The sequence below is a fragment of the Corythoichthys intestinalis genome, chromosome 5 (assembly GCF_030265065.1).
Source record: "Corythoichthys intestinalis isolate RoL2023-P3 chromosome 5, ASM3026506v1, whole genome shotgun sequence".
In the NCBI taxonomy this organism is placed as follows: Eukaryota; Metazoa; Chordata; class Actinopteri; order Syngnathiformes; family Syngnathidae; genus Corythoichthys; species Corythoichthys intestinalis.
This window is the reverse complement of record NC_080399.1, coordinates 45,337,380-45,363,708: the sequence shown is the minus strand read 5'-3', so window position 1 is coordinate 45,363,708 and position 26,329 is coordinate 45,337,380. Positions and strand designations below refer to the sequence as shown.

Sequence of the window (26,329 nt, the reverse complement as noted above, 5' to 3'; positions counted from 1 at the left end):
TCACCAAGACAATCATATTGATTGCTGTCGATAACTAACCCTTTCCTGTTTGGAAAGTCCCTTCCAACGCCATTTGATTGACAGACCATTCTTTTCGGCAAAGGCAAAGACAATGACAAGCAAAATAGAAAAGGCAAAGAAAAAAATTTGCCATTGTTTATTCCGTTTGTGTTTTTCAATGACAAAAAGTAAAAGTCGATGGCTAAAATTGCCATTGTTTTTTTCATTTGTGTTTTTCAATGACAAAAAATAAAATTCAGTGACAAAATATACTTTTGTGTTTTCATTTATTTCTCTTTACATGTATTTATTCATTTATTTTTTTAGGGTTTTGGCTCTCCTGTGGTTCCATAGCACTTTAACCTGTATAGCACACTATTCATTCATTCATTTTCCGAGCCACTTATCCTCACTATGCCCACAGGGGTGCTGGAGCCAATCCCAGCTACTAACTATGGGCAGTAGGCGGGGCACACCCTGAATCGATTGCCAGTTAATCGCAGTATAGCACACGACTCCTTGTTATCCTAGTGGCTAATTTGTTGCAATAAATACCAGGGACAAATTATTGTCTGTCTATTAACACAGTTATTAGTTTATTTTGTGTTTGTAACTTTTTCTTCCTCCCAATTGAAATAAATTCATTCACAGAATAAAACGATAATATTATGTCTTATTGCTTTGGTAATTAAATCGTAATACGTATTTGACTCACAATTGCTACCTCATATGCAATTTGTTATCCTGAATGAATGATTGTTATATAGAAGCAAGGGAATATTTTGTTTTATAAACGTGGGCGGGCGATTCTCTCCCAACCAATCAGAGAAAGGTTCTACAATAAGGCCCCTTTATTGCCCTTTGAGCGCCGGATTTTAATTAGACCATCATAGAATTTATAACACTCTAAATATATTTTAAAAACGTACAATAATTCTATCAAACAAGTATTATTCAACAAATAAGTACGGAACTATATCCAAATGAGTAGGTCTGTTTCTTAAATGTCAATTTCTAGTCAGGCAGTATAGGAGACCATCCCACAGGTCTTTACATCATCTCAGATGACATTTCACGTCGCTCCTTGTTCAATAACACTGCAGTAATGAAGTAAAAGTAGAGAATTTAATTCGGAGAAGCCCCTCTTGGTTGGCAGGCGGTTGGTAGAGGGAGAATGTCACAGCTTTTTAGGCTTCTCTTGACGGGTGCTCGGCCTCTGTGCTGCCGGACTGCGCTCACGGCTCGACTGGAAGCTGCGGCAGGACGCCGCTTCATTGGTGGATACACACGCTTCCCCGTGCAAGTAATTGACTCTTTAAGTGTTTTGTTTATTAATGTAGTTACGTTTTTTTATTTTTTTTATTTTTAAGATGTGTTCTGCCTGTTTTGTTGACATAATGCTACACTTGGACAACTGTTATGAGCTTAAATTGATTAAAAAACAACAACAACAACAACAAAAAAACAGTGGACCTGCTTGTAACAAATCTCTTCTTTTTAATGCTAATGACATAACAACAGAATCAGAATAAAACCGATCCAAAATACATGAAGTTTGTGCATATAAAGATAATGTATCACTATCACTTATACATTTTTAGACCACAGGTATAAAGTGGCTGTGTGTCAAAAATGGCGTTTTTCTTGTAACCTCTCGTTCTGTGTTGACTATAAACAAATGTTTTTTCCGTGGATAAATATATAAATCTGTCAAAGTAAAGCTAACGAACTAACTCCAAACAAAGAGTTGACGCAATGCATCGTAAGGTCACTCCGTGGACACGTAACGTGAACTGAAAAATATATAATACAATTAAGATTTGACGTTCTTAAAGTAATTACAGTAGTTCTGTCATCATTCATGTGACGCCGATCGTCAGTAAATAGGACAGTTGTTTTACTCTCCATTACCAATGACAACAAATACAATGACGTTATCGTCAATGACTTGACAAAATTCTATGCTGTATTGCAGGGCTCCAGATTCCACTAAATTAAAAAAAATGAAATATTGTAGGTAAATATTTATTCATCTACTCGCGTCTATGTGATCAATTAATTTTCGGATTAAAAAATATTTATATATTGGTTTTAAATCATTATTATTCTCAAATGTTTTTGTCTTATTTCTGACACATTTCTGATTTATATTTTTCCCCAGTTGTTGGTAATAATGCACAAAAGAGTTGGTAAAAAGTTTCTCGGTAAAACAGTAAAAATGAGTAGAAGTTAATATATTGTATTGGAAAGTCGATTACATTGTCCTAAATTCAATACCTATGCCCTTAAAATTTCAGTTTAGAAGCCATGACGCTTATTTTTATTTTTTTTTGCATTTAAGCCCATTTTTGTAATTAGTTAATCATCAGTTGTAATAGTTGATTGCACCTTTTACAGCTATATTATTACATCAACAGACAGAAAAAAGATAGGTGTTTACTGTAACAATGAGATAAAGATGTCATACAAGTCCTTCTCAAAAAATGTGCATATTGTGATAAAGTTAATTATTTTCTGTAATGTACTGATAAACATTAAACTTTCATATATTTTAGATTCATTACACACAACTGAGGTAGTTAAAAAAAGTTAGCATGTTTCATCCGACCAATATAAAAAAAGTGTTTTTTTAATACAAAAAAGGCAACCTTTAATTAATTATATCAGCTATGCACTCAATACTTGGTCAGGAATCCTTTTGCAGAAATGACTGCTTCAATGCGGCATCGCATGGAGGCAATCAGCCTGTGCCACTGCTGAGGTGTTATGGAGACCCAGGATGCTTCGATAGTGGCCTTAAGCTCATCCACAGTGTTGGGTCTGGTGTGTCTCAACTTCCTCGTCACAATATCCCACAGATTCTCTATGGGGTTCAGGTTAGGAGAGTTAGCAGGCCAGTTGAGCACGGTAATGCCAGAGTCGGTAAACCATTTACCAGTGGTTTTGGCACTGTGAGCAGGTGCCAGGTCGTGCTGAAAAATTAATCCTTCATCTCCATAAAGTTTTTCAGCAGATGGAAGCATGAAGTGCTCCAAAATCTCCTGATAGCCAGCTGCATTGACCCTGCCCTTGATAAAACACAGTAGACCAACACCAGCAGTTGACATGGCACCCCAGACCATCACTGACTGTGGGTACTTGACACTGGAATTTGGGCATTTTGGCATTTCCTTCTCCCCAGTCTTCCTCCAAACTCCAAGCAATTTCCGAATGACATGCAAAATTTGCTTTCATCTGAAAAAAGTACTTTAGACCACTGAGCAACAGTCCAGTGCTGCTTCTCTGTAGCCCAGGTCAGGCGCTTCTGCCACTTTTTCAGGTTCAAAAGTGGCTTGACCTGGGGAATGCGGCACCTGTAGCCACCAGCACATGCCTGTGCACGGTGGCTCTGGATGTTTCTACTCCAGACTCAGTCCACTGTTTCTGCAGGTCCCCCAAGGTCTGGAATTGGCCCTTCTCCACAATATTTCTCAGGGTGCGGTCACCTCTTCTGGTTGTGCAGCGTTTCCTTTCACACTTTTTCCCTCCCACAGACTTCCCACTGAGGTGCCTTGATACAGCACTCTGGGAACAGCCTATTCGCTCAGAAATTTCTTTCCGTGTCTTAGCCTCTTGCTTGAGGGTGTCAATGATGGCCTTCTGGACAGCAGTCAGGTCGGCAGTCTTGCCCATGATTGCGGTTTTGAGTAAGGAACCAGGCTGGGAGTTTTTAAAAGCCTCAGGAATCTTTTGCAGGGGTTTTGACTGTAGGCATGTGCCGGTATGAGATTTTGACGGTACGATAACCGTGAGCAAAAATACCGCGGTTTCACGGTATCACGGTATTGCAATTATAGCTCCAAAATTTTGAGATGTATGGGATAAAAAAAACAAACAAACAAACAAAAAAACTTTTTTCCATTGAACAGTTTTTTTTTTCAGAACATATTTGCAAATTGGAACATGAATATAATGTGAAAATAAATTAATGTGAAAATAAATAAACTAACAAAAAATAACAAATATTTTATATAAAATTAAAATAAATAGAACCTAGACTATACCCACAGCCACAGCTCAAGTTGCTCAATATTAGAGCAAGAACAAAATAATTGCTATAAAAAAGTAAAAACACTTCTAAATAAAATTAAAAATATATACTGTATGACTTTTTTTGAGGGGGAGAAGCTGCAATTTCGCCATTTTCAGCCAATGTGTCAACTCTCTTCTACATGATGTCATGCCTTTGTGTTAAAAAGAACAAAGAATTCATAAGTTAATAAGTTAGTTAAAGATGTGTAAGTTAGTTTTATAAGTTAGTTAAAATGTAAATATGTTGAGGAAAGGTTTCATCTGAAACAAAAAGTGAGGAGTGAGACCTCTTTTCGCATTTAGCGATCTTTGACGCGATCCTTGTTTTTTCTCTCCCTCCTTCATTTAAGCTTGTTTCTCACTCAGCTGCTGTGAGACATGAAACGTCGACGAAGCTGCTCTCCCAGCTTAGCCTAGGCTAACATTCGTCTTTGTAAGTTTTAGTTAGTTTGTATATTGAATTTGAAAGGAAAATGTGTGTTTTGTTTTTGGCGACCTTTTTCATGGTGCTACTGCTATCCTGTTGAACCTACTCACATGTGGAAAAATACAATTGTATAACGTTTTAAATGTATTCATTTGTATATTTCACCACGATTTGAGAGCTCAATAAATTGAAGAAAAGTACGCCTTGTGTTTGGAGGGTTTATTTTTGGGTTTGCTGTTTAGCAGAATAGCGTCACTGACACTCACGGCAACGAACGGGAAGGGTGAGCGCTGCCGCACCAAGCCACTTCGGCTGCATTTTGGCACATGAAAAATAGCGAATACCGTACTAAGGTTTGACGGAAAATTTTAGTGGTTTTGAAACCGCGACGTTTTCACACCACGGTAAACCGTGAAACCGGTAACCGGCACATGTCTAGTTTTGAGTTAATTCGTTGATTCAGATGATTAGGTTTAGTAGCTTCTTAGAGTACCTTTTCATGATATGCTAATTTGTTTAGATTGTTTTTTTCTTGACTTTTTTGTCAAAATCATCAATATTAAAACAATAAAAGGCTTGAACTACTTCAGTTGTGTGTAATGAATCTAAAATATATGAAAGTCTAATGTTTATCAGTACATTACAGAAAATAATGAACTTTATCACAATATGCTAATTTTTTTTTAGAAGGACCAGTATATTACTAAGATGTATTCTATTGCTTCATTGCATCATTCTCACCAAATTTGTTGCCTACAAGTTGAGTGTGACACAAAAGAAATAAAAGCTGTTCATGTCATCTCTGCAGTTTTGAGGATTTTATGTAGGCATAATTTATGCATGTCATGTCACTGCTCTTTTTCTAAAGGCAGGCCCCTCCAACCACCCTGCAGTTTTACCATTCAAAACAACCATCTGGCATGAGAATAGATGGTGACATGTCAATCATTACAACCACGTGGAAAGCACCTGCCAGTTACAGTAGTGCACTGGTCTCTGGTGTGAATGAGACTTAGGTAGTCTAATCACACTGGTTTAAATCTTTAATTGCGTGGAAAAGCCACTGACATTTTTGTGATCTCGTACCTATTAGCCTTCAAAAGAGTGTGCAGCTTTCACCCATCATGCCTGTCTGGGACTTTGGCTCAGTGGATGGTGCACTCTGCCCTGGACAGGCGACGTTGCGGGCCACGGTTGCTTTTACAATTGTGTTATTCATTTTTTTATAAATAACAATTAATAATGTTCTATTACTATTGTAATTGGTTAAATTGTGTATGGCTCACATAATAAGGCCTGTCAAGTCTGCACTAGCTTGCTGTTGTTGTTCATGTTGACACAAACTTTGAAGTCTGACTCCTTCGTGTTCGTGAACTGATCGTCTTGAAACTTGGTAGCGATGTAGCATGGTTCAGTCTCTATCGATTGTCGGAGCTGATTATTGATTTTTTTTTTTTTCCCCAGAAGTTATTAATTGCAGCCTTGTGGATAGGAGTTAGCCAGCATGCGTGCAGGGCACATAGACTTATTGGTGTTACCTGTAGTAGAACATAGCTGGATGATCATTACCATCATAATGTACAATTTTTTTTGTTTTTTTTTTCGTTCTTTACTTTTTGAATGTAATTTTTTTTCCCCCGACAATAAAAACATGCTTTTATTTGTGTTACTATCGATCCTGAAAAGCACATTGGGGTGCTTTGTGTCTGAAATTTGCTTTATCTGTCTGCATATAAACATGCAGTGGTGTAGTAGGTCCAAATGTTCATTGAAAAACAGGCACAGGTTTTATTCCTAAAACATATATTATTGTAATATTGCTTTGCTGAATTATTTTATCGCTATAACAATATTCATGAACACTGCTCAAATATTGAAAGTAAAAATATGTAACTCAAGGTTCAATTCAGTTGAATTGCAGAATTAAAAATAATGTAGCTAAATACATTTTTGAAAGCAATCATTTTAAAATGATTAATCCTTTCAGGGAGAGTGGTCACTAGAGATTAAACACTTGTGGAAAGAATCCTGATTTAGTTGATCATAATTCGTCCATGAAAGGATGATTGATGATGATGATGATAACACTCCAATGTTTAATATTACTGAAGTGTACAAAAGAAATGTTATTGTATAAAGTGGACATATAAGTTCGAGCCTAAAGCCTAATTTATGCTTCTGCGTTGCGGTGACGGCGTAGCGACGGCATAGACCAGGGGTGTCCAAACTTTTTGCAAAGGGGGCCAGATTTAGTGTGGTAAAAATGTGGGGGGCCGACCTTGGCTGAATTCCTTTACGTATAGAACAATATGTTTAAGCAAATTTTAGAAAGCCATTCTGTGTGTCACATTTGCATTATTATTTCTTTTTAATTAAAAATTTCAACAATCTCACAACTAGCCTTTGTGGCGTTTGCTTTAGACTCTAGGGTTCTTGCGAAATACTGCTGCTGTGAAATTAAACTAGCTTCCAGTTGCTTCAATTTCTCACTACGTATTATATCTTCCCTGTAATCTTGTCGTGTATGTCAGCGTGTCTTGTTTGGTAATATCGCCTCACATTGAACTCTTTAAAAACAGCGACTGTCTCTATGCAAATGAGGCAGACACAGTTGTTGCGTATTTTAGTGAAGAAATAGTCCAATTTCCACTTATCCTTGAAGCGTCGGCCGTCGCAGTCAACTTTTTTTTTTTTGTTGATTGTCGCCATTTTAGAAAATTGGGAGTAAAGGGTCACACGGGGTAATGTTGCTTTGAGTGCTGTTGCCTTTTAGTGGGTAAATGAGGAGCAGCATTTAGTGTGTAAGCTACTTTATATGCTGGTAGCAGTATTGCTGACAAATTTATTAAGTATGAGTGCGGGCCAGATTGATATTGATTTTATGACAGAGGCTGGGGGCCAGATGAAATTTGACCATGGGCCGCATTTGGCCCCCGGGCCGGACGTTGGACATGTCTGCCATAGACCCTTCGTTTTCAATGAGCATTCGAAGTTCTGTGTCAAGGGACTGCGTTGCTCGGTAATTCACTGCCAAGCCACTAAAGGGGTGTGGCGTTTGTACGGTTTTTAGGGACTCTTGTCGAATTCCTTTAGTTTTCTTTTGATTAGACAACAAGAGCAACAGAGATGAAACGATTGAATGTGGATCTTCAGCTCATCAACATTGAACAACAATTGTTGATCATGCCAATGTTGAGGCGTAGGTGACGCAGAAGACTGTTGCGGAGGGGGTCTGTCCGACTGTTGCACAGAGACTGGCAGTCACATTACAAATTTTAGCCTCGGGTGGAAGCCAGCAAGCGGTAGTGGCTAGCTTCAAACTGTCGTCGAGCACTGTGACCAGCGTTTTGTCTGAGGTCTCAAAGCATTGTGGACAGGCTTCCAGCCTGATTTTTTGCAGTGTCTTACAACCAGCCAGTGGGACGCCATAGCAGATTTCTGGCTGCTACGGAACTTCTCAAACTGCGTAGAAAGCCTTAATGGTAAACATGTTATCATAAAAGCACCGAGGCACTCTCAATCAGTGATGATGTATTAGTGTGTAAACTGTTGTTGAAAATTAAACATCGACGAACGGCGCTGTACATTCAGCAGCCTGCTCCAGTCGCTCTACACACGGAGTTTTTTTTCCTCCTCTTTCTTTCTGGTTGGATAAATTGATCAGGCGTGGGGGCTCTGTGGTCGGGATGACCCTGGACTCTCTGGTGACAGTGATAGAGAGGAAACCATGAGAAAACTCTTGGCTATTATGCCAATGCCAGTCACCCTCTACACGCTGTCATCAGTGCACAGAGGAGCTCGTTTAGCAATAGGCTGCTCCTCCCCAGGTGTAGAACCAACAGACTGAAAGACTCATTTGTTCCATGTGCTATTAAGCTCCACAACTCGACTTTAGGTGGGAGGGCGAGGAACAGTAATGCAATATTAGCACTTTAGCACCTCTGTTACTTGGTTCTCCTGTTAGTGTCTGCCAGGTGATATTATTGTTTTATTGTACTATAGTGGTAGCATATTGTATTTATTTTACTTTTAACCTTTATATTTAATTTTATGTTTTTAAATCTTTTTTACTTTAGCACCTTTTTACTATCCTGCACTTTATATTTGTTACTGTGTTGTTATGGGCGCTGGAAACCAATTTCCCTGTGGGAACCCTCCCAAAGGGATGAATAAAGTTTATTGAATTGAATTAAACATCAAAACAACTCTTTTCACACCAAACCTGTGCTTTATTCGTCATATACTTCACAGTCTATTGACGTCACGTCACCATGCGTTGACGTGGCGCGTAGTCAGGATTTTGTGGAGGTGCACGTCAGGCTACGGCGTTGGGTCGTAAATCAGGTCTGCGTTGACAGCGTAGGTCTGCCGTCACCGCTACGCAGAAGGATAAATCAGACTTAACACCATGAACATTTTGAGCCTGGATCATACTCAACTGCTCTAGGTTTTTCTTGTTGTTTCATACATTCTCAACAATCCTCAACTATACCAAATGGATGTGTTTTGGATGCGGGCTGACTGCTTTGCCACCCCCACACATACAGTTTTATTTCCTGTGATAGTTGAAGCTAATCAAAAAACGTTTGTTTTCTTTCCAGCGCGCCTGTCCGACTCCAGCCGACTCTCTGTCCATGCACAGCTTGCGGTTGGCTCAGCGACGTGTTTATTCCAGTGAGCCCAAAGGTGGGAATCGACCGCGATAGTGTCCATTTCAGATACAGAAATTGCACCCCTCAACAATGAGCAACAATGGTTGTTTTTAGAGGAGTAATTACTTTTTCTCTGATTTCCAGATGGTAAAGGAGAAAGCGGAGGCGGACGGGCAGGAGGTGGAAAGGGGGGAGGGAAAAAAGACTGGTGGAGCCGAATGCAGAAGGTTTGTGGGTCATATCTGTGACATCTTTGACTTTTATACAGCAAAAAAAAAAAAAAAATAGGGGCGGAAATCAGATAATTAACAGATGCTGTCGTGTGGTGAGATATGTAACAAAGTTGTCTGACAGTGGCAATTAGTTCTGCGCGATATGGACAAAATATATCACGACACCATTGTTTTTTTCATCAGCAATAAGTCATGTTCAGATGCAGTGCTAACGCGTTACTGTAATCTGATTACTTTTTTCAGTAACGAGTAATCTAACGCGTTCATTTTTCTACACCAGTAATCTGATTAAAGTTAGTTTCCTTAGTGTCTCTGCGTTACTATTTTTTCATTGCCTCATAACGTATGTAAAATGAAGATTATTGTAGTCATGTACGAAGACGATTTTGAATAGAAAATGCTAAAATAAAAGGTTCCCGGTACGTGTTTCCATGACAACCTCTTAGCTATTCCCTGTTTTGGTCTTGGGTCACATGTGTTGTGGGACTGAAGGCTTGGGCCAGGCGGGTGGACATTGGAGCCGAGTGTTGACACGTTGCGAGGGAATGTTGATCTGTGGATATCCATGAATGAAGGTGAGTATTTTTCCTTCATTCTGGAAGGTATCAGCAAAAGGTTGGAATTCCTACATGCGCGGCCGTTTCGTAGCTTTTCCGTAGCAACGATGGGCAGTCATCGCTCCAAGTAGGCAAGCTTTGTTTACATCATATGCGTGTTGCACATTTATGCCGTGAGGTGATGTGTTCGTTAAGCACCTGTGGGATGTGTTGTAAGTCCGATTGAGTATAAAGTGCTTAGTTGCCACCACGTTTTGTGGCCAAATTGACCGCGTGTGTGTTGAGAGGAGTACTTCCGGGTTTTGGCATCTGCGCGTCCTTTGCAATTTTGTGCAGTCAGTTTGCATTGTTTTACATTGGCACTGATATGCTGTTAACCATAACCCGAAATTCAGAAGTTTTGACATCATGCTTAATCTTAGAGTTAACGGGGTTTAATTGGTCGGTGGAGTTGATTTCAACAAATTCCAAGAATTTTGTCAGATATTTGTTAGTTTCAGGGCTCTGGAGTGGCTGAGCCAGCGCGAAATTCTGATATTCCCCTTTAAATTCAATCATCGGAAAGTCAATTACATGTGATGAAATTTTTCTTTTGTCATTCTTATGTTGAGGCGGCAAAGGGAGAAAAATGGGTAAAAAGTAACTGACAGATTACTTTTAAAGTAACTTGGTTAGTTTGATAATGAAGTAATCAGTAAAGAAGCTAGATTACTTTTTTGAGGCGTAATCAGTAATCTGTAATTAAATTACTTTTTCAAGTAATCTGTGACAACACTGTTCAGATGAAGCCCCATGAGGCATTAACATATTCAAACATTTGTCAGTAAGTTCATGATTAATTTACTCTATGACGCGATCTAGAGGTCAAAATGTAAAAACCTGAATAGACGTGTCATTTTGCACCCTTTGCGTGTCTATATGGGCGGTGCAAATTGCACAACTCGTGTAGACGGGCAAATTCATTGTTGCACAGTGCAATAGGAGGTAAAACTGATGAGGTAAAAAAAAACTCTCAAACCGGTGAATACTTCCTCTTTTTGGCTCCGTCCATTGTTCCAACTTCCAAACTTGAAAAATGCAATGTCGCTAGTAGAGTGAAAAACAACAAAAGATGTGCGGGAAGGGGACTCCATCACTCGTGTTTTACTGCACCTCTTTTGCTTCAAATCACATGTTGTCTAACCCATGACAGCGAACCACTTCATGAATCAGTTACGTGGTACGGTGGGTTAGGAGGGTTCCAAGTAATTGCTTACGTCACCAAACCATGCTCCGTACCACGCATCGCTTTGCTGCTGCACTGATTATCTGACTCACACTTCAAAGATTTTGTTCATTTCACCCATCACTAACGACGACGATTACGAAAATATTTCGTCGTCGAACATTTTTTTCATGACGATAAGAACCTAAAAATGTGTCTTGAGGGACTTAACTATAACGAGATGAATTTCAATTTTTGTTTGACGAGACGACAAAGAGACGAAAATGCGATATACAGTGCCTTGCAAAAGTATTCGGCCCCCTTGTATCTTGCAACCTTTCGCCACATTTCAGGCTTCAAACATAAAGATATGAAATTTAATTTTTTTGTCAAGAATCAACAACAAGTGGGACACAATCGTGAAGTGGAACAACATTTATTGGATAATTTAAACTTTTTTAACAAATAAAAAACTGAAAAGTGGGGCGTGAAATATTATTCGGCCCCTTTACTTTCAGTGCAGCAAACTCACTCCAGAAGTTCAGTGAGGATCTCTGAATGATCCAATGTTGTCCTAAATGACCGATGATGATAAATAGAATCCACCTGTGTGTAATCAAGTCTCCGTATAAATGCACCTGCTCTGCGTTAGTCTCAGGGTTCTGTTTACAGTGCAGAGAGCATTATGAAAACCAAGGAACACACCAGGCAGGTCCGAGATACTGTTGTGAAGAAGTTTAAAGCCGGATTTGGATACAAAAAGATTTCCCAAGCTTTAAACATCTCAAGGAGCACTGTGCAAGCCATCATATTGAAATGGAAGGAGCATCAGACCACTGCAAATCTACCAAGACGCGGCCGTCCTTCCAAACTTTCTTCTCAAACAAGGAGAAAACTGATCAGAGATGCAGCCAAGAGGCCCATGATCACTCTGGATGAACTGCAGAGATCTACAGCTGAGGTGGGAGAGTCTGTCCATAGGACAACAATCAGTCGTACACTGCACAACTCTGGCCTTTATGGAAGAGTGGCAAGAAGAAAGCCATTTCTCAAAGATATCCATAAAAAGTCTCGTTTAAAGTTTGCCACAAGCCACCTGGGAGACACACCAAACATGTGGAAGAAGGTGCTCTGGTCAGATGAAACCAAAATTGAACTGTTTGGCCACAATGCAAAACAATATGTTTGGCGTAAAAGCAACACAGCTCATCACCCTGAACACACCATCCCCACTGTCAAACATGGTGGTGGCAGCATCATGGTTTGGGCCTGTTTTTCTTCAGCAGGGACAGGGAAGATGGTTAAAATTGACGGGAAAATGGATGCAGCCAAATACAGGAACATTCTGGAAGAAAACCTGTTGGTATCTGCACAAGACCTGAGACTGGGACGGAGATTTATATTCCAACAGGACAATGATCCAAAACATAAAGCCAAATCTACAATGGAATGGTTCAAGAATAAACGTATCCAGGTGTTAGAATGGCCAAGTCAAAGTCCAGACCTGAATCCAATCGAGAATCTGTGGAAAGAGCTGAAGACTGCTGTTCACAAACACTCTCCATCCAACCTCACTGAGCTCGAGCTGTTTTGCAAGGAAGAATGGGCAAGAATGTCAGTCTCTCGATGTGCCAAACTGATAGAAACATACCCCAAGCGACTTGCAGCTGTAATTGGAGCAAAAGGTGGCGCTACAAAGTATTAACGCAAGGGGGCCGAATAATATTGCACGCTCCACTTTTCAGTTTTTTATTTGTTAAAAAAGTTTAAATTATCCAATAAATTTTGTTCCACTTCACGATTGTGTCCCACTTGTTGTTGATTCTTGACAAAAAATTAAAATTTTATATCTTTATGTTTGAAGCCTGAAATGTGGCGAAAGGTTGCAAGGTTCAAGGGGGCCGAATACTTTTGCAAGGCACTGTAGTTCCCATCGTATTGTAACAACGCGACGCTCATATTGGTGCATTCGCAAGCGCAGACTTTGGGGTACACTTTACATCATTGTAAATAGTTATTGAAAAGATGACATGGGTGAGTGGGTTGTTAATATAAGTGTGTAGTTGTGTAAGTAGCCTGACTTCTGCTTATATAAGGGAAGCTAAAACCTGGGTAAAAAAAGTCATCGTTGACTAAAACAAGTAACTTTTTGGGAGTTTTTTTTTTTTGACAAAAATGAAAGGAAAACGTTTATCCATGACTAAACTAAGACGAATAAGTATTTTTGTCTAAAAGATGAAGATGAGAAATTGAGAACGCAACTTTCTGTTGTTGCACTTGATGTTTGTGTTCAGGGTGAATTCCCGTGGGATGAGAAGGACTTCCGCTACCTGGCTATCACTGTGGCTGGCGCCTCGTCAACTTTACTCTATTTATACTTCCGCGACAACGGCCGTGAGATCAGCTGGAAGGACTTTGTGCAGCGCTACCTGGGCCGTGGCATTGTAAGGCGCTTCTCCAGTCCTTCCTAAACACATAACTGTGATGGTGGTGAGGTTCATTGAGGGCTTTTTTTGTTGTGTTAGGTTGATCGTCTAGAGGTGGTCAATAAGCAGTATGTGCGTGTCATCCTGGTGCCTGGCGCTGATGCCGAAGCGGTGAGTCGGGAGATAGGAAATAGGCTTTTGGCTTCCGTTTTAACATCCTATTATGACTAGTGTTGAACCAATAATATTTGCTGATTCCGACACGTGGCAGTGTAGTGTTGGCCGATGCAGATACTGTACTGATACCACTTTTTTTAGAAAAAATATACATTTTAATACTAAATTGCTGCATTTGAATTTGAAGTAATTGCTTTCATGGCTTGGTCAGACTGCTTAATTCATTGTCTGATTAAGGCTGCTTGACATGGTATGGCTCCACCAGGGCTGGGAACGAGTGAGCGAACGAATGAACCAACGTTTTTTTGCTGCTAACCTCACACTTCAAATGGATTTGACTTCTAAGAAAAACTCAGTGAAATTCAAAGCTGATGAATGATTGGTTGCCATATGTTTGGATTTCTATCATCTTGGGAAGGGCGACAAATGATTCTTTTTAAATGGCAGTGGGTGTAACTGGCGGCCATCTTGGGTAGGGCGACCTGTGTTTGGAAAATAGTTCTCGAAAAGTATGGATTGCACAGCATCAGGACGATACGGCTACGCCTGTCATTGACGTCATTTTAGTGCCATATCGGTACCGATACTAGTACTAAAACGCTAATTATGACTTTACCTTGGAAGAATATTTTTATCCACCAAAACTTTCAAAAGATAACAACTTTGGAAAAAACAGGTTTTATTTTCTTAACACCAAAACTTTTGTATTCTGAAATAATTAACAACATGCATTGTAACAACACTTCTTTTGTCTCGCAATTTGCCCAATGTTGCCGTGTCGTATAAAGAACTACGTGTGGTTCAACATCGGAAGCGTCGACACATTTGAGCGAAATCTGGAGACTGCTCACTCTGAACTCGGCATGGATACATCACATCGGCCCGCTGTGGTCTACAGCTCCGAGAGCGACGGGTAAGCAACGCTCAAGAGTACCTCATGACGCGTGTCCTTCCCGATCCGCCTCAATGTGGGATTTGTCGTTGTATAGGTCGTTCTTGATGAGCATGATCCCCACGCTGCTGCTCATCGGTTTTCTGCTCTTTACACTGCGCCGTGGACCCATGGGGGGCCCTGGCGGCGGCAGGGGCGGGCCGTTCAGCATGAGTGAGTCCACCGCCAAGATGTTGAAGGACAACATTGAGGTGAAGTTCAAGGACGTGGCGGGCTGTGAGGAAGCCAAGCTGGAAATATTGGAGTTTGTCAACTTCCTCAAAAACCCACAGCAGTACCAGGACCTCGGAGCCAAGATCCCCAAGGTGCCAACTTGGGTTCGGGGATATTTCTAAAGTTGTGTATACAGTGGTATGCAAAAGTAAATTTTCATAATTTTTAAAGTTTCCTATTTTAAAAATCGTTGGGAACAAAAAATTCAGTTAAATATATCATATAGCAGATGAACACTGTAATAATGGAGAAGTGAAATGAAGTTGATCAGGTAAACACAAAGTGCGTAATATTTAAACAAAAATCGGCCATTGCATACATTCTGCATACTTCTGCAGAAATAACAGCCTCTAAACTGGGGGTGCTCATTGTTTTTTGCTCCAACATCTACTTTTCAAGGAGACAACTTCCTGCGATCTACCTCGACTGGTCGATCGCGATCGATGTAATGGCCACTCCTGCTCTAAACGCTTCCTATAGCTTCCAATGAGGGTCTGGATTCGGGTTGAAGTTATTTTCGACCATTCCTCTTTACAAAACATCTCTAAATATAAAAACTTCAAATATTACTGTGTTCATCTATTATATGACATATTTAACTGAAATTTGTGTTCCAAACAATCTGATTTACACAGGAAAATCTTTAAAAATTATCAGGGCGCACAAACCTTTGCATACCACTGTAGTATGGCCACATGTGTATAATCCCAGCCCCTGTTGAAGGCACACAAAATTGTCTTACAAAAGTGGATTTTTAGCCTTATTACAAAACCCCCCTAATTTGTTCGTATTTGTGTGGAAGTGAGGGAGCGTCCAATGATAGTTTCAGTTAAAATCTGTGGCATATTGTCCATTCAACAATGCGCCTTCACCTATTACGCAAGCTGGTTATTACACGTTTTATGACTTCGTTTCTGTACATAGCTGGTTGGTCTCAAACTTTGCCATCTCCACGCTCGGACACGACGTTTTTACAGTTAGACAGCCAACTACCCTTGCACAAAAAAAAAAAAAAAATCATCTATAGATCCTTAAATATTAGTGCCTAGGGTGACCTAACGTCCTCTTTTGCCCTCTTTAAGTTAGTATTGTGAGGCTAAGATTTAAATTTTTTTCACTGGAAAGAGAAAAGAACTTTTTGTTAAAACTGGATTTTCTACAGAAGTATAATTTTTTACAACATTATTTTAGATTATTTATCTGTTCAGTAAAAATTGGAAAGACAGCTTTAAATATGTTCAACGATGATTTGCTCATACAGAAGAGGCATTTAAAAAAAAAATTCATTCCATTTTTTTTTTTAACGTTATTGTTCTATTTTAGGAATAATAAATCATGTTGAGTAATCTCTGAGAATTTGAATTTGTGTCTTCAGTTAAATAGCTATTCCTTTGTTATAAAACAGAATTTTCTATCAAGAAGGAGTAGGCACACTTTAAATATATTAAAGTAATAAGGCATCTTTGAGTGACTTTGAGTAAAACTTATGTTGTTAACATGTTAACACATATAAAACATACCATTAAGTGACATTTTTTTTTCTGTAGCCACCACCTTTACAGAATAAAACTCTTAACATCCATTAAAACCAATATATTGGATCGATCATCATAATATTTTCAGAGGTTGAAGTAGGCACGTGGAGATAAATCTTGGCAATAACAGTTTCATAAGGCATAAGGGATACCAAGATTTTTTTCTGTTAAAGTTACAGGTGGTCGATATGGTTAAATAGGTGGTTAAATATGTCATGGATATTGTCCAAAAATATTGTAAATCTCAACTTGCTTCCAATGACATTTCATCCCAGAGAAAAGAGACCTCTGCAAAATATTTCTGACCCCTCAATGTCTGCCCGGTATACATAGAGCAAATGCTAACACTTGAGTTTTATTTATCCCCAACTCATGATCCCAGACCTGTGAGGCGGGAGTAATTTTTTTGGGTTAAGATCTTGTAACAAATTAAACTCTTATCTCAAGGCACTAATTTGTCAATTTTGTGACAAGTAAGTTAAATGCATGCACCTTCATGTGTGTTTCCTAGGGTGCTGTGTTGTCTGGACCACCCGGTACCGGTAAGACTCTTCTGGCCAAAGCCACAGCCGGCGAGGCCAATGTTCCTTTCATCACCGTCAATGGATCGGAATTCCTGGAGATGTTCGTGGGCGTCGGACCTGCTAGGGTGAGCTCTGAAAGCAGACGCAAAGCTTTCACAGGAGTTCGAGCAGTAGAATATATTGCAAAGGGCCAAAATTGTTGCTTTGTTTAATGTTGTATAATGCAAAATTGAAACTTTATCTTACTATTTTTAAAAGTAAAATGTATGACTTTTAATCATCCATTTAAAGCGGCACTAAGTAACTTTTCAACCTTTCTAAAATATTTTCATAACATTTGTGATGATATATAGACTGACAACTAATTGAATGGCACCTCTTATATATCTTGAGGGGGTCTGTATTGCTTTCACCGGCACTAATTAACTTTGAGTAGGGTGGCAGGAACCCTTGTTGATTTGTTTAGGTTCATAGGTAACACTTTATTTGACAGTGGCGTCATAAGATTGCCATAAGACCATCATAATTATGACATGACACTGTCATGGGCATTAATGAATGCTTATGACGGTTGTCGTTTAGTGTCATACCGCAAATTCTGTCACTAACTCCTTTTTTTACATCTATTCAAAAGTGAGATCATTTGCTGGATGACACAAAATGACATCTGTCAAAAGCATTCATTAATGGTCATGGCAGTGTTATGTCATAGTTATGATGGTCTTATGTCAGTCTTGTGGCACCATTGTCAAATAAAGTGTTACCGAATACCATAACTAGCAATTAATGAAACAGGTAGAACAGTAACTGAAGAAATAATTAGCTCAGAACATGAATTTTGATTGTAATTTACATCTTTAGTGCTGCAATGCATGCTAGGAGGCATGTTGGACGACAACAGTGTTGACAGCAGGTAACAGCAGAGGTTGACTCCCCGTGGGAGTAGTGATGGCCAAATGAAGCTTCTTGAAGAAATGAAGTTTTGCAGCTGATTGGCTTTAAGCTTATGGGGTTCATTTGGTCTTATGGCTGTCTTATGATGCAGCTGTCAAATAAAGTGTTATCGGTTAATATCTTTTGGTGTAAATATCCCATGGTACAATGAGTACAGCTGCAGTTTATATTACAGGGTGGCTTATGTATGAACAAACGCTGTTTTCGTGCCAAATTTGGTGGGTGGCGGCTTATAGTCAGGTGCGCTTTATAGTTCGAAAATTACGGTACATATTTTGGCAGCGTCAGCACGATATTGACGGTAAACTTATTTTGCAGTTCTTATGAACCACTTTCCATGTTATATTGCTGTAGTTTGTCTTTATAATGTTTCAAATCTAACGATCAATGCATCAATTTTACTTGTCTTTTCAGAATCTCTACATGTGCTTTTGCTTTGGTTTAGTACAGTACTTTTGTCACACGACCAGTTCCTGTCTTTGTCACTTTTTTTCCCCGAGACCTCCACCCTACGCCAATTTCGTCGTCTAGCCGGCCGAGAGCCACTCAGCTTGCTCAAAAGTGGGCCTCCTCACCTTGTTCTCCGCTGCTTTCGAGCTGGCTTGTTTGACGGCAAAAGTCTGCCTCCTTAGCTAGTTTTCAAACAATGGCATTGTACAAAAATGAGAACGACGAAACACAAAAAGAACACCAAGGGACAGTGTTGGGGCGTGATAAGCAGCAGCATTTTAGTTGGGTCGAGTTCAGCTGCTTTGCATTGTCTGTAGCGGGCTTCCTGACAGGGAACTCTGTGTGCCAACCATTAACAGGTGAGGGACATGTTTGCCATGGCAAGGAAGAACGCGCCGTGCATCCTCTTCATCGATGAGATTGATGCCGTGGGTCGCAAGCGTGGCGGCGGAAACTTTGGCGGCCAGAGCGAGCAGGAGAACACTCTCAACCAGCTGCTCGTCGAAATGGACGGTCAGTTAATGGTTGGTGTCTCCTCTCATGTTTGTTTTTTACGTTTGAAATTTGTGATCAGGCTTCAACACGGCCACCAATGTGGTGGTTCTGGCCGGCACTAACAGACCTGACATTCTGGACCCCGCCCTCATGAGGCCCGGACGTTTCGACAGGCAGATCTACATCGGTAACTCGCTTCCCGAAACCTCTTGCATTTAGTTTGCTTTCTAACACACATCCTCAAACTGCTTCTCTTTTTGTTTGCGCCGTCAGGGCCTCCAGACATCAAAGGGCGTGCATCCATCTTTAAAGTGCACCTCCGACCAATCAAGTTAGACCCCAACATCGACAAGGACACACTCGCCAGGAAGATGGCCGCCGCCACGCCGGGATTCACCGGCACGTTACATAGCCGATATCCCAAAAGAAAAGCCTATAACGCTGCTTAATGTGTATTTTTCTGTGCCGGGGATAGGGGCCGACATCGCTAATGTTTGCAACGAGGCGGCGCTCATCGCCGCCAGACACCTCGAAGGGCACGTGCATCACAAACACTTTGAGCAGGCCATCGATAGGGTCATCGGAGGTCCGTCCGGGGGGCCGCCTGTGGGTCACTGCCTGCTTCTGCTTATCTAGTTTCTTCCTCATTTACTTGTGTGCTTCATTTGCCTGCCCTCGCTCGCCTGATTTGCTCTCACACGGTGTCTCATCATCTTGCTTTCTGACGCTGTTTCTTTTATTCTTACCTGCACTTGCTCACTTACTAGTACAGGGGTCCCCTAGAACATGGCCCATGTTTTTTGTTAAAAAAGAAAAAGGTTGACATGTCAGACACAGCACATGTTATAAGATTTGGAGAGAAAGTCAGAGAGGCCAGACTGAGATGATTTGACCACATCCAGAGGAGAGAGAGAGAGAGAGTATATTGTCAAAAGTATGCTGGATTTGCATATGGCAGCCAGGAGGTCTAGAGGACGACCAAAGAGGAGGTTTATGGATGTAGTTATTGAGGACACGAAGGTAGTTGGTGTGAAAGCAGAGGATGCAGAGAACAGGGTTAGATGGAGTAAGCTGATTCGCTGTGGCGACCCTGCTGAATGAAAAAGCTGAAAGGAAAAGAAGAAGACTTAAGCATACCGTCTTACATATAGGCAGGGGTGAAAGTGGGCCAGAACGGTCAGGAACGCAGTTCCGGTATAAGATTCAGGGCCGGAATGCTGTTCCGGTACCCGTTGCTTTGATTCCAAAATATGACAGCAACTGTCAAAACGCTATATAGAAAAAAAAAATTATTATGTTAAGCTGCCACATATGCATTTCATCTCCAAGAAGAAAACAACCTATCAACATCAGATTTACATACACAAGTGTTAAGAACAAGCATAATAAAGTGCTTGTGTCGCGCAATCTGTTTCCACCGATATTTATTATTTATTTTATTCCAGGAACGGCATGGAGGTTTCCTCAGCTGCTGCAGTTATCTGAATCTGACGATGATGAGTCAAGTCAATGTGCGAATGCACGCTGCAAAGCAAAACGCCTGGACTCATTTATCCGTTCAATTGGCTGCATGTTTTCAGGAACAGCAGAAGAAAAAAAAAAGTTTGTTGAATTGATGCGACAAAAAAGGGCAATGCAACATAAAATTTATCAAATATTTGGCTTATTTATCATATTTAGTTTTATTTGCTCTGATGGGAAGGTTCAGAACATCTTAGCTGTCAATGTGCACTTTGGACTTATATTAGGGCTACTTATTCATTTCCTTATGATCTAAAAAAAGTCAATGTTTGCGCGATCTTCAAAATATATTCCATTTCACTCTGCATAATATAAGTCATTTGTACTTATTTTTCTGCATGTATGTTACTTCTATCTTATTTAAAAAAAAGCAAAAGTAAATGTTTACATTAACTTCCATTTTAATATACATCCTATGTTCTTAAGTAGTTAAAATTGAGATTTGGCATTTAGTATGAGGAAATGAGGGGAAAATAAAAATTAGGAGATGGAGGTTAGGGTTATTGCTGTTTTTATTAACTTTTATTTTGCAAATCAATGAAGAAATATAATTTTAAATGAAAATCCGTTTTTGTATGTGTTATAGAAATAACTGGGACAAAACAGTTTTCTTTGCATTTCAGTAGTTTTAGGTTTGACCCCCCCCACCCCCCCCCCCCCCAAAAAAAAAAAAAAAAAAAAAACACATTTCTGGCTCCGTGGCAACCTTCTCATCGGGGAGTTCCGGCAAGAAATTGTAGCCACTTGCACCCCTGCATATAGGCACTATCTTGGGATGATGTTTTGAAAATGAAAAACATAATTAAAATAAAAAGTGCATACATTGCCAAAGAGTAAAACCAGGTAACTCGGTAGCTGAAGAGGGATGCTGTACGACCTCTTCAACTTTTTTGTCGAGGCAAGCAGTTAGACTTGTTGTCCCCCATCAGCCTGCACATGAGATCAGTCTTAAGTGTAGAAAAAAAAAAAGTTTTAAAATGACCAACTAGTCACTTGCTCTAGTCTATTTAGTGTTAAAGGTCTTCAGTTTCAACTTTTACTGTAGTACTGTACTGACCACTGTCCTTGAAATGGTTGAAATACAATTAAATCATTGGGTAAAAAAATCAGACACAATTATACTGCCTAACCTTTAACTAATACAGTGTTTCAGAACTTTTGCAACACAACACCGCAACTGTCCGCCATAGCCGACGCCAACAACAACATGAAAAAAAGTAAAAAATTCCTTCTCACCTCTCTCTGTCGTCAGTCACATGGTGCGTTCAGGAACAGCATGCAAAACTAAACCGCCACATTACAACCTGATTTGTTACATTATTATGATTATTATTACGATTTGTATTTATAATTTGTTTTGCTATGTGTAATTGGTATTTGTAATTGTACCAGGAGTAGTTATTAAAGATTTAGCATAGGTTTTTGGGCTGTGGAACAAATGGATTGAATTATAATGTATACTTATGGGAAAACCCCACTCAACATACGACCATTTTGACTTACAAAGCATGTCCTGGAACAAATTAAATTCGTATGTAGAGGTACCACTGTACATCAGTTAATATTTACATGAGCACAGAATTCTTTGTGACAGCGTGTAATTAGTTTTACTAGCTGCTAACTTCAACTTCCTTGTTTCAAGTCCTAGGTTCGGTTCCTGGTTAATTTTCTGATCCCTTTCTCCTTCACTTTTTACTCACACTCTCTTGTTTTGCTTCACTGGGCCACTTGTTCAGCTCACTGATTTCCTTATTTGTTCACTTCCTTGGCCTACCGGTACTTATTTTTTCAGGCCTGGAGAAGAAGACGCAAGTTCTGCAGCCTACGGAGAAGAAGACTGTGGCGTACCACGAGGCGGGCCATGCTGTGACGGGCTGGTTTTTGCGGCACGCCGATCCGCTGCTCAAGGTCGTGAAGTTGGAAGAGGGACACGTGTCGAACTGACATGTCTCAGACTGATGCGTCTTATTGTGACTTTCCCAGGTGTCCATCATTCCGCGCGGGAAAGGCCTGGGCTACGCGCAGTACCTCCCACGTGAACAGTTCCTGTACAGCCGCGAACAACTCTTTGACAGGATGTGCATGATGTTGGGAGGACGCGTGGCCGAGAGCATCTTCTTCGGATGCGTCACCACCGGCGCGCAGGATGACCTCAAGAAGGTCACGCAGTCGGCGTATGCGCAGGTAATGCAGCGCTTTATTAAACTTCCGTGCAAGAATTTGAGGGTTTTTCACTTTCGTGGCGGCCCTCAGGTTGTACAGTTCGGGATGAGCGAGAAGTTGGGCCAGGTGTCGTTCGAGCTGCCGCGACAAGGCGAGATGCTCGTGGAGAAGCCATACAGCGAAGCCACGGCTGAGCTGATAGACGAAGAGGTGCGAGTGCTGGTGGACCGCGCATACGCGCACACGTTTGAGCTGCTTCGTGACAAGAAGGACTTGGTGGAGCTGGTATGTCCTGGATACTTTCCCATTCTTACTTAACAGAATCGCAGACAGTTTATGTACAGACATTGCTTTCTGTATGTGTAAAATGCAGAGCCAAAGAAGCACTCCTCTCTATTGCAGTTGCATTATGCATCTAAAAAAATAAAATGAGGCAGTTTGGTGTGACATTGTTTTGGCTGCATGAATATTTGGAAAAATGATCTGCATTTTGAATTCTATTTGACTATGTTAGATCTGTTAACTCATTTGCTCCCAAAACGTATAAATACGTTCTATTTTTAATTGCTTTAGTGTCCCAAAAACGTATCTATAGTCTTTTGCGTTTTTTTTTTTAGAAGAGGCATCTATAGGTTCCGACCTATCTAAAATATAATGCGCAAAGCTCAAAACCCATTTCAAAACAATGAAACTGGCCACTGGAGGTCAGTAGCGCATTTGGTAAGAACTCATCTAGGGCCAAGAAAGGAAGTGAAGAAAAATAGTCAGGAAACGGAAGTTGGATGGATCTTGTGAAGACGCGGAAGAATTTGAGAAAAATGTGGAGAACGATCGGGAAGAAAAAGGCAAACGACAATGGAGGAGTGTTTTCAAAAGAAAACGAAACTATCGTCAAAGAAGCAGTGACGTCCACAACAGCGTCAGGTTCCACACGCTTTCTGTGGAGCTCACGTTGTGTTACTCCTTAACCCGAGGTTGAAACCAACAATGAAGATGATGAAAAAAGTGAGACTGATCTTGATCCGTACTCATCAGATTATCCACGGAAGCAGCCGAGAGCCTTCCCCGTTGTTATGTGCGCAAATAGTTCAACAGTTCAATAGTAAATAAATTGTTACTTTGCGATCAAAAGCTTTAATTGTCTTGTTGTTTATCCTATTTTGTAAAAGCAAAACATTATTCTTATGTTTGGGACGCAACTAAAGCAAAAAATAGCTGTGTATAAGTCAAAGTTGTGTTTGAAATTTATGCTATTACAAAAAGCTCAATTTCTCCGTTTTTTAATCAGAAATTAGAAAATTGCTCAAACTAAGCTTTTTTAATTTTCTAATGCTGATTTCTAAAGAATGGAAAAAGATATGAACTATATTTTTTCTGATGAAAGAAGAGAGTCTAACCTTTCTTTTGGTGGGTTCCATGATTATATAGCAATAGAACAGAATTTTCTGTGGGCCTTGCAAAATCAGTCAAAATCCAGTAAAACGGCCGGGAGCGAAGGGCCTTGCTCCGGTGAAAATGGCTGGGAGTGAATGAGTTAATATAGTTTTTTATTGAGATGCTAAGATGGGACCATTGACAGTTCAAATCAATTCCAACGACTTATTAAACCCTGCGCTGATTTGAAGATTAAGCCGAATGTCAAAAACTCTGAACTTTAATATTGAAATATTGCAAATGTAGTAGACTAATGGCAAATCAGAAATTCTTGTAGACCATGTTCTTAATGTGAGCAATGTGTGTTCAGGTTGGCAAGCGTCTGCTGGAGAAAGAAGTTCTGGACAAGGCGGACATGTTAGAGCTGCTGGGGCCACGGCCTTTCGAGGAGAAGTCTACATATGAGGAGTTTGTGGAGGGCACGGGAAGCTTTGAGGAGGACACCAGTTTGCCTGAAGGCTTGCGGGACTGGAACCGGGAGCGGCCTGCTGAAGAGGTGGCCGACACCGCCGCTCAGGACAAACAGCAAGCCAGCTAGGCTGAGGGAGACTGATCAACACTGCCTATCAATATTTTGAAACATCATTTATTTAGACAGTTTTTTCAATTTTTGTTTTTATTTATTCACTGAGAGCGCATGACAACATTGGAGAGAGATGTCCCCCAGCCTCAGATGCTCTCTGATGGGAAGTGACCTCAGCTTTTAAGAGGACACAAAAGCAAGATGAAGATTCGAAATGTTAAAGCAGCCTACCAAACCACATTTGAAATGTGTTCTCTGGTGTAGTACAGTTATGAGGCATGGTTACCTCAAAATGATCAAGACTTTTCAACCAGTGCATCTCAAACTTTTGACAAATAGGACCCCAAAAATTAATCCACACTGAAAGCACCACCAATAATATTAATATTTAAATACAAAAACAAGTCCGGTTGTATTCCAAAAGTTATAATACTCTAATTTACAGTATAACATGCTCTTGTGTGTGTACTTGGGTGGGATCAGATTGCTTATTTCTGTTGAGGCTGCAAATCTGTTATATCATTTGGTTTTGATATAAAATGGCACGTCACCTAAATATGCCATTTTTCGGGGGCTGATACACTGACTGAGCAATGTCACAATTTAACAGAATTGAGGAATTGTATTGACATCAGACTTGAAGAGTGAGCAGTCAATTGTTTTTTAGGTATTTTTTTAAATTTAGATTTGTTTTGCTTTGAGTCGCCCTGTTTTCAAACAACTGTGACTTGGTGCCACTAGCCATCGCCTACTTTGATGTTACATGAACTTTGACAGTTAAAACTTTTAAAATTATTTTTAGAATGGCACAATAAACTTGATGTACAAGTAAAGGAAATGTTTGTTCATTTAAAGTTTGGCAAAAATACTACTTTTGTTTTTATCAAAGAAAATGAGAACACTAGCTTGTGGCCTCACTAGAATCTGGGATGTTGCGTTCCTGTGTGGAGTTTGCATTTACTCTCCGTGCCTGTGTGGGTTTGCATCAGCTACTTCAGTTACATCCCAAATGCCTAAAACAGAATGACTTGAGTAGAAAGTGCAGTATTTTTCTTCAAGATCACATTTTTTTGGCAAATTTTCTTTTCCGCCTATTCTGTTAGGATTATGGCTTTTGTCAAGTTTTCCTTAGAATTTATTTTCTGAAAAAAATAAAAACACCTTACGAAGCAATATTTTATTATTAATCTATTAACCCCCCGACCCTGAATTTCCTAGAATGTTTTTAGTTTCTTAATAAGAAAAAGAACATTCTCATATTGAATGCTGTTTTTTTTCGTAGGTCTTTATGTCTAAAAGTACAGTGGTATTAAAAGGTTTGGCCACCCCTGACAATTTCTATTACTGTCATTCAATAAACGTAGTTTCACTTCTGAAATATGCCCAGCAGCCTATCAGTTTTTTGATATATTAAAATGAAATTGCTGATCAAAACACCCAATGAAAAATGAAAATAATGGTGGCCAAACTTTTTCACACCACTGTAAGTTTAAAATGTTCTCAAATTATTGAAAACAAAAAGCTCCCATAAAATTTTGGTTGTTGCCATATGGGGTGTCAGTCATAAAAGACAAATACTTGCCTAAAAATATTTTTTTTGCCAAAAAAAAAACAAAATCCATCCGTGTGGGACTGGAAATGCAATTGAAAAGTTTTCTTAAGCATACCAATGATATATTAAATTATATATTATATACTGTACATGCATAGTTTGTTTATAGCGATTTTTCTAGCTAGTCAAAACACATTTTTCATAGAGCAGAAAAAGAAAAAAATTATATATATATATATATATATATATATATATATATATATATA

At 39.8% G+C, this 26,329-nt stretch overlaps 1 protein-coding gene across 1 annotated transcript; it reads left to right on the top strand.

Annotated features, from left to right (window-relative positions):
• Positions 1 to 1,045: 1,045 nt before the first annotated feature.
• LOC130916575 (AFG3-like protein 1) lies at positions 1,046 to 26,121 on the top strand. Its single transcript, XM_057837400.1, has 16 exons — positions 1,046 to 1,303; positions 9,100 to 9,184; positions 9,295 to 9,377; positions 13,439 to 13,588; positions 13,670 to 13,741; positions 14,536 to 14,660; positions 14,737 to 15,004; positions 16,959 to 17,096; positions 18,735 to 18,888; positions 18,950 to 19,057; positions 19,144 to 19,269; positions 19,346 to 19,456; positions 22,184 to 22,299; positions 22,375 to 22,575; positions 22,645 to 22,839; positions 24,299 to 26,121. The coding sequence occupies exons 1-16, from the start codon at positions 1,175 to 1,177 to the stop codon at positions 24,524 to 24,526; spliced, it is 2,289 nt and encodes a 762-aa protein (XP_057693383.1). The 5' UTR covers positions 1,046 to 1,174; the 3' UTR covers positions 24,527 to 26,121.
• Positions 26,122 to 26,329: the final 208 nt, after the last annotated feature.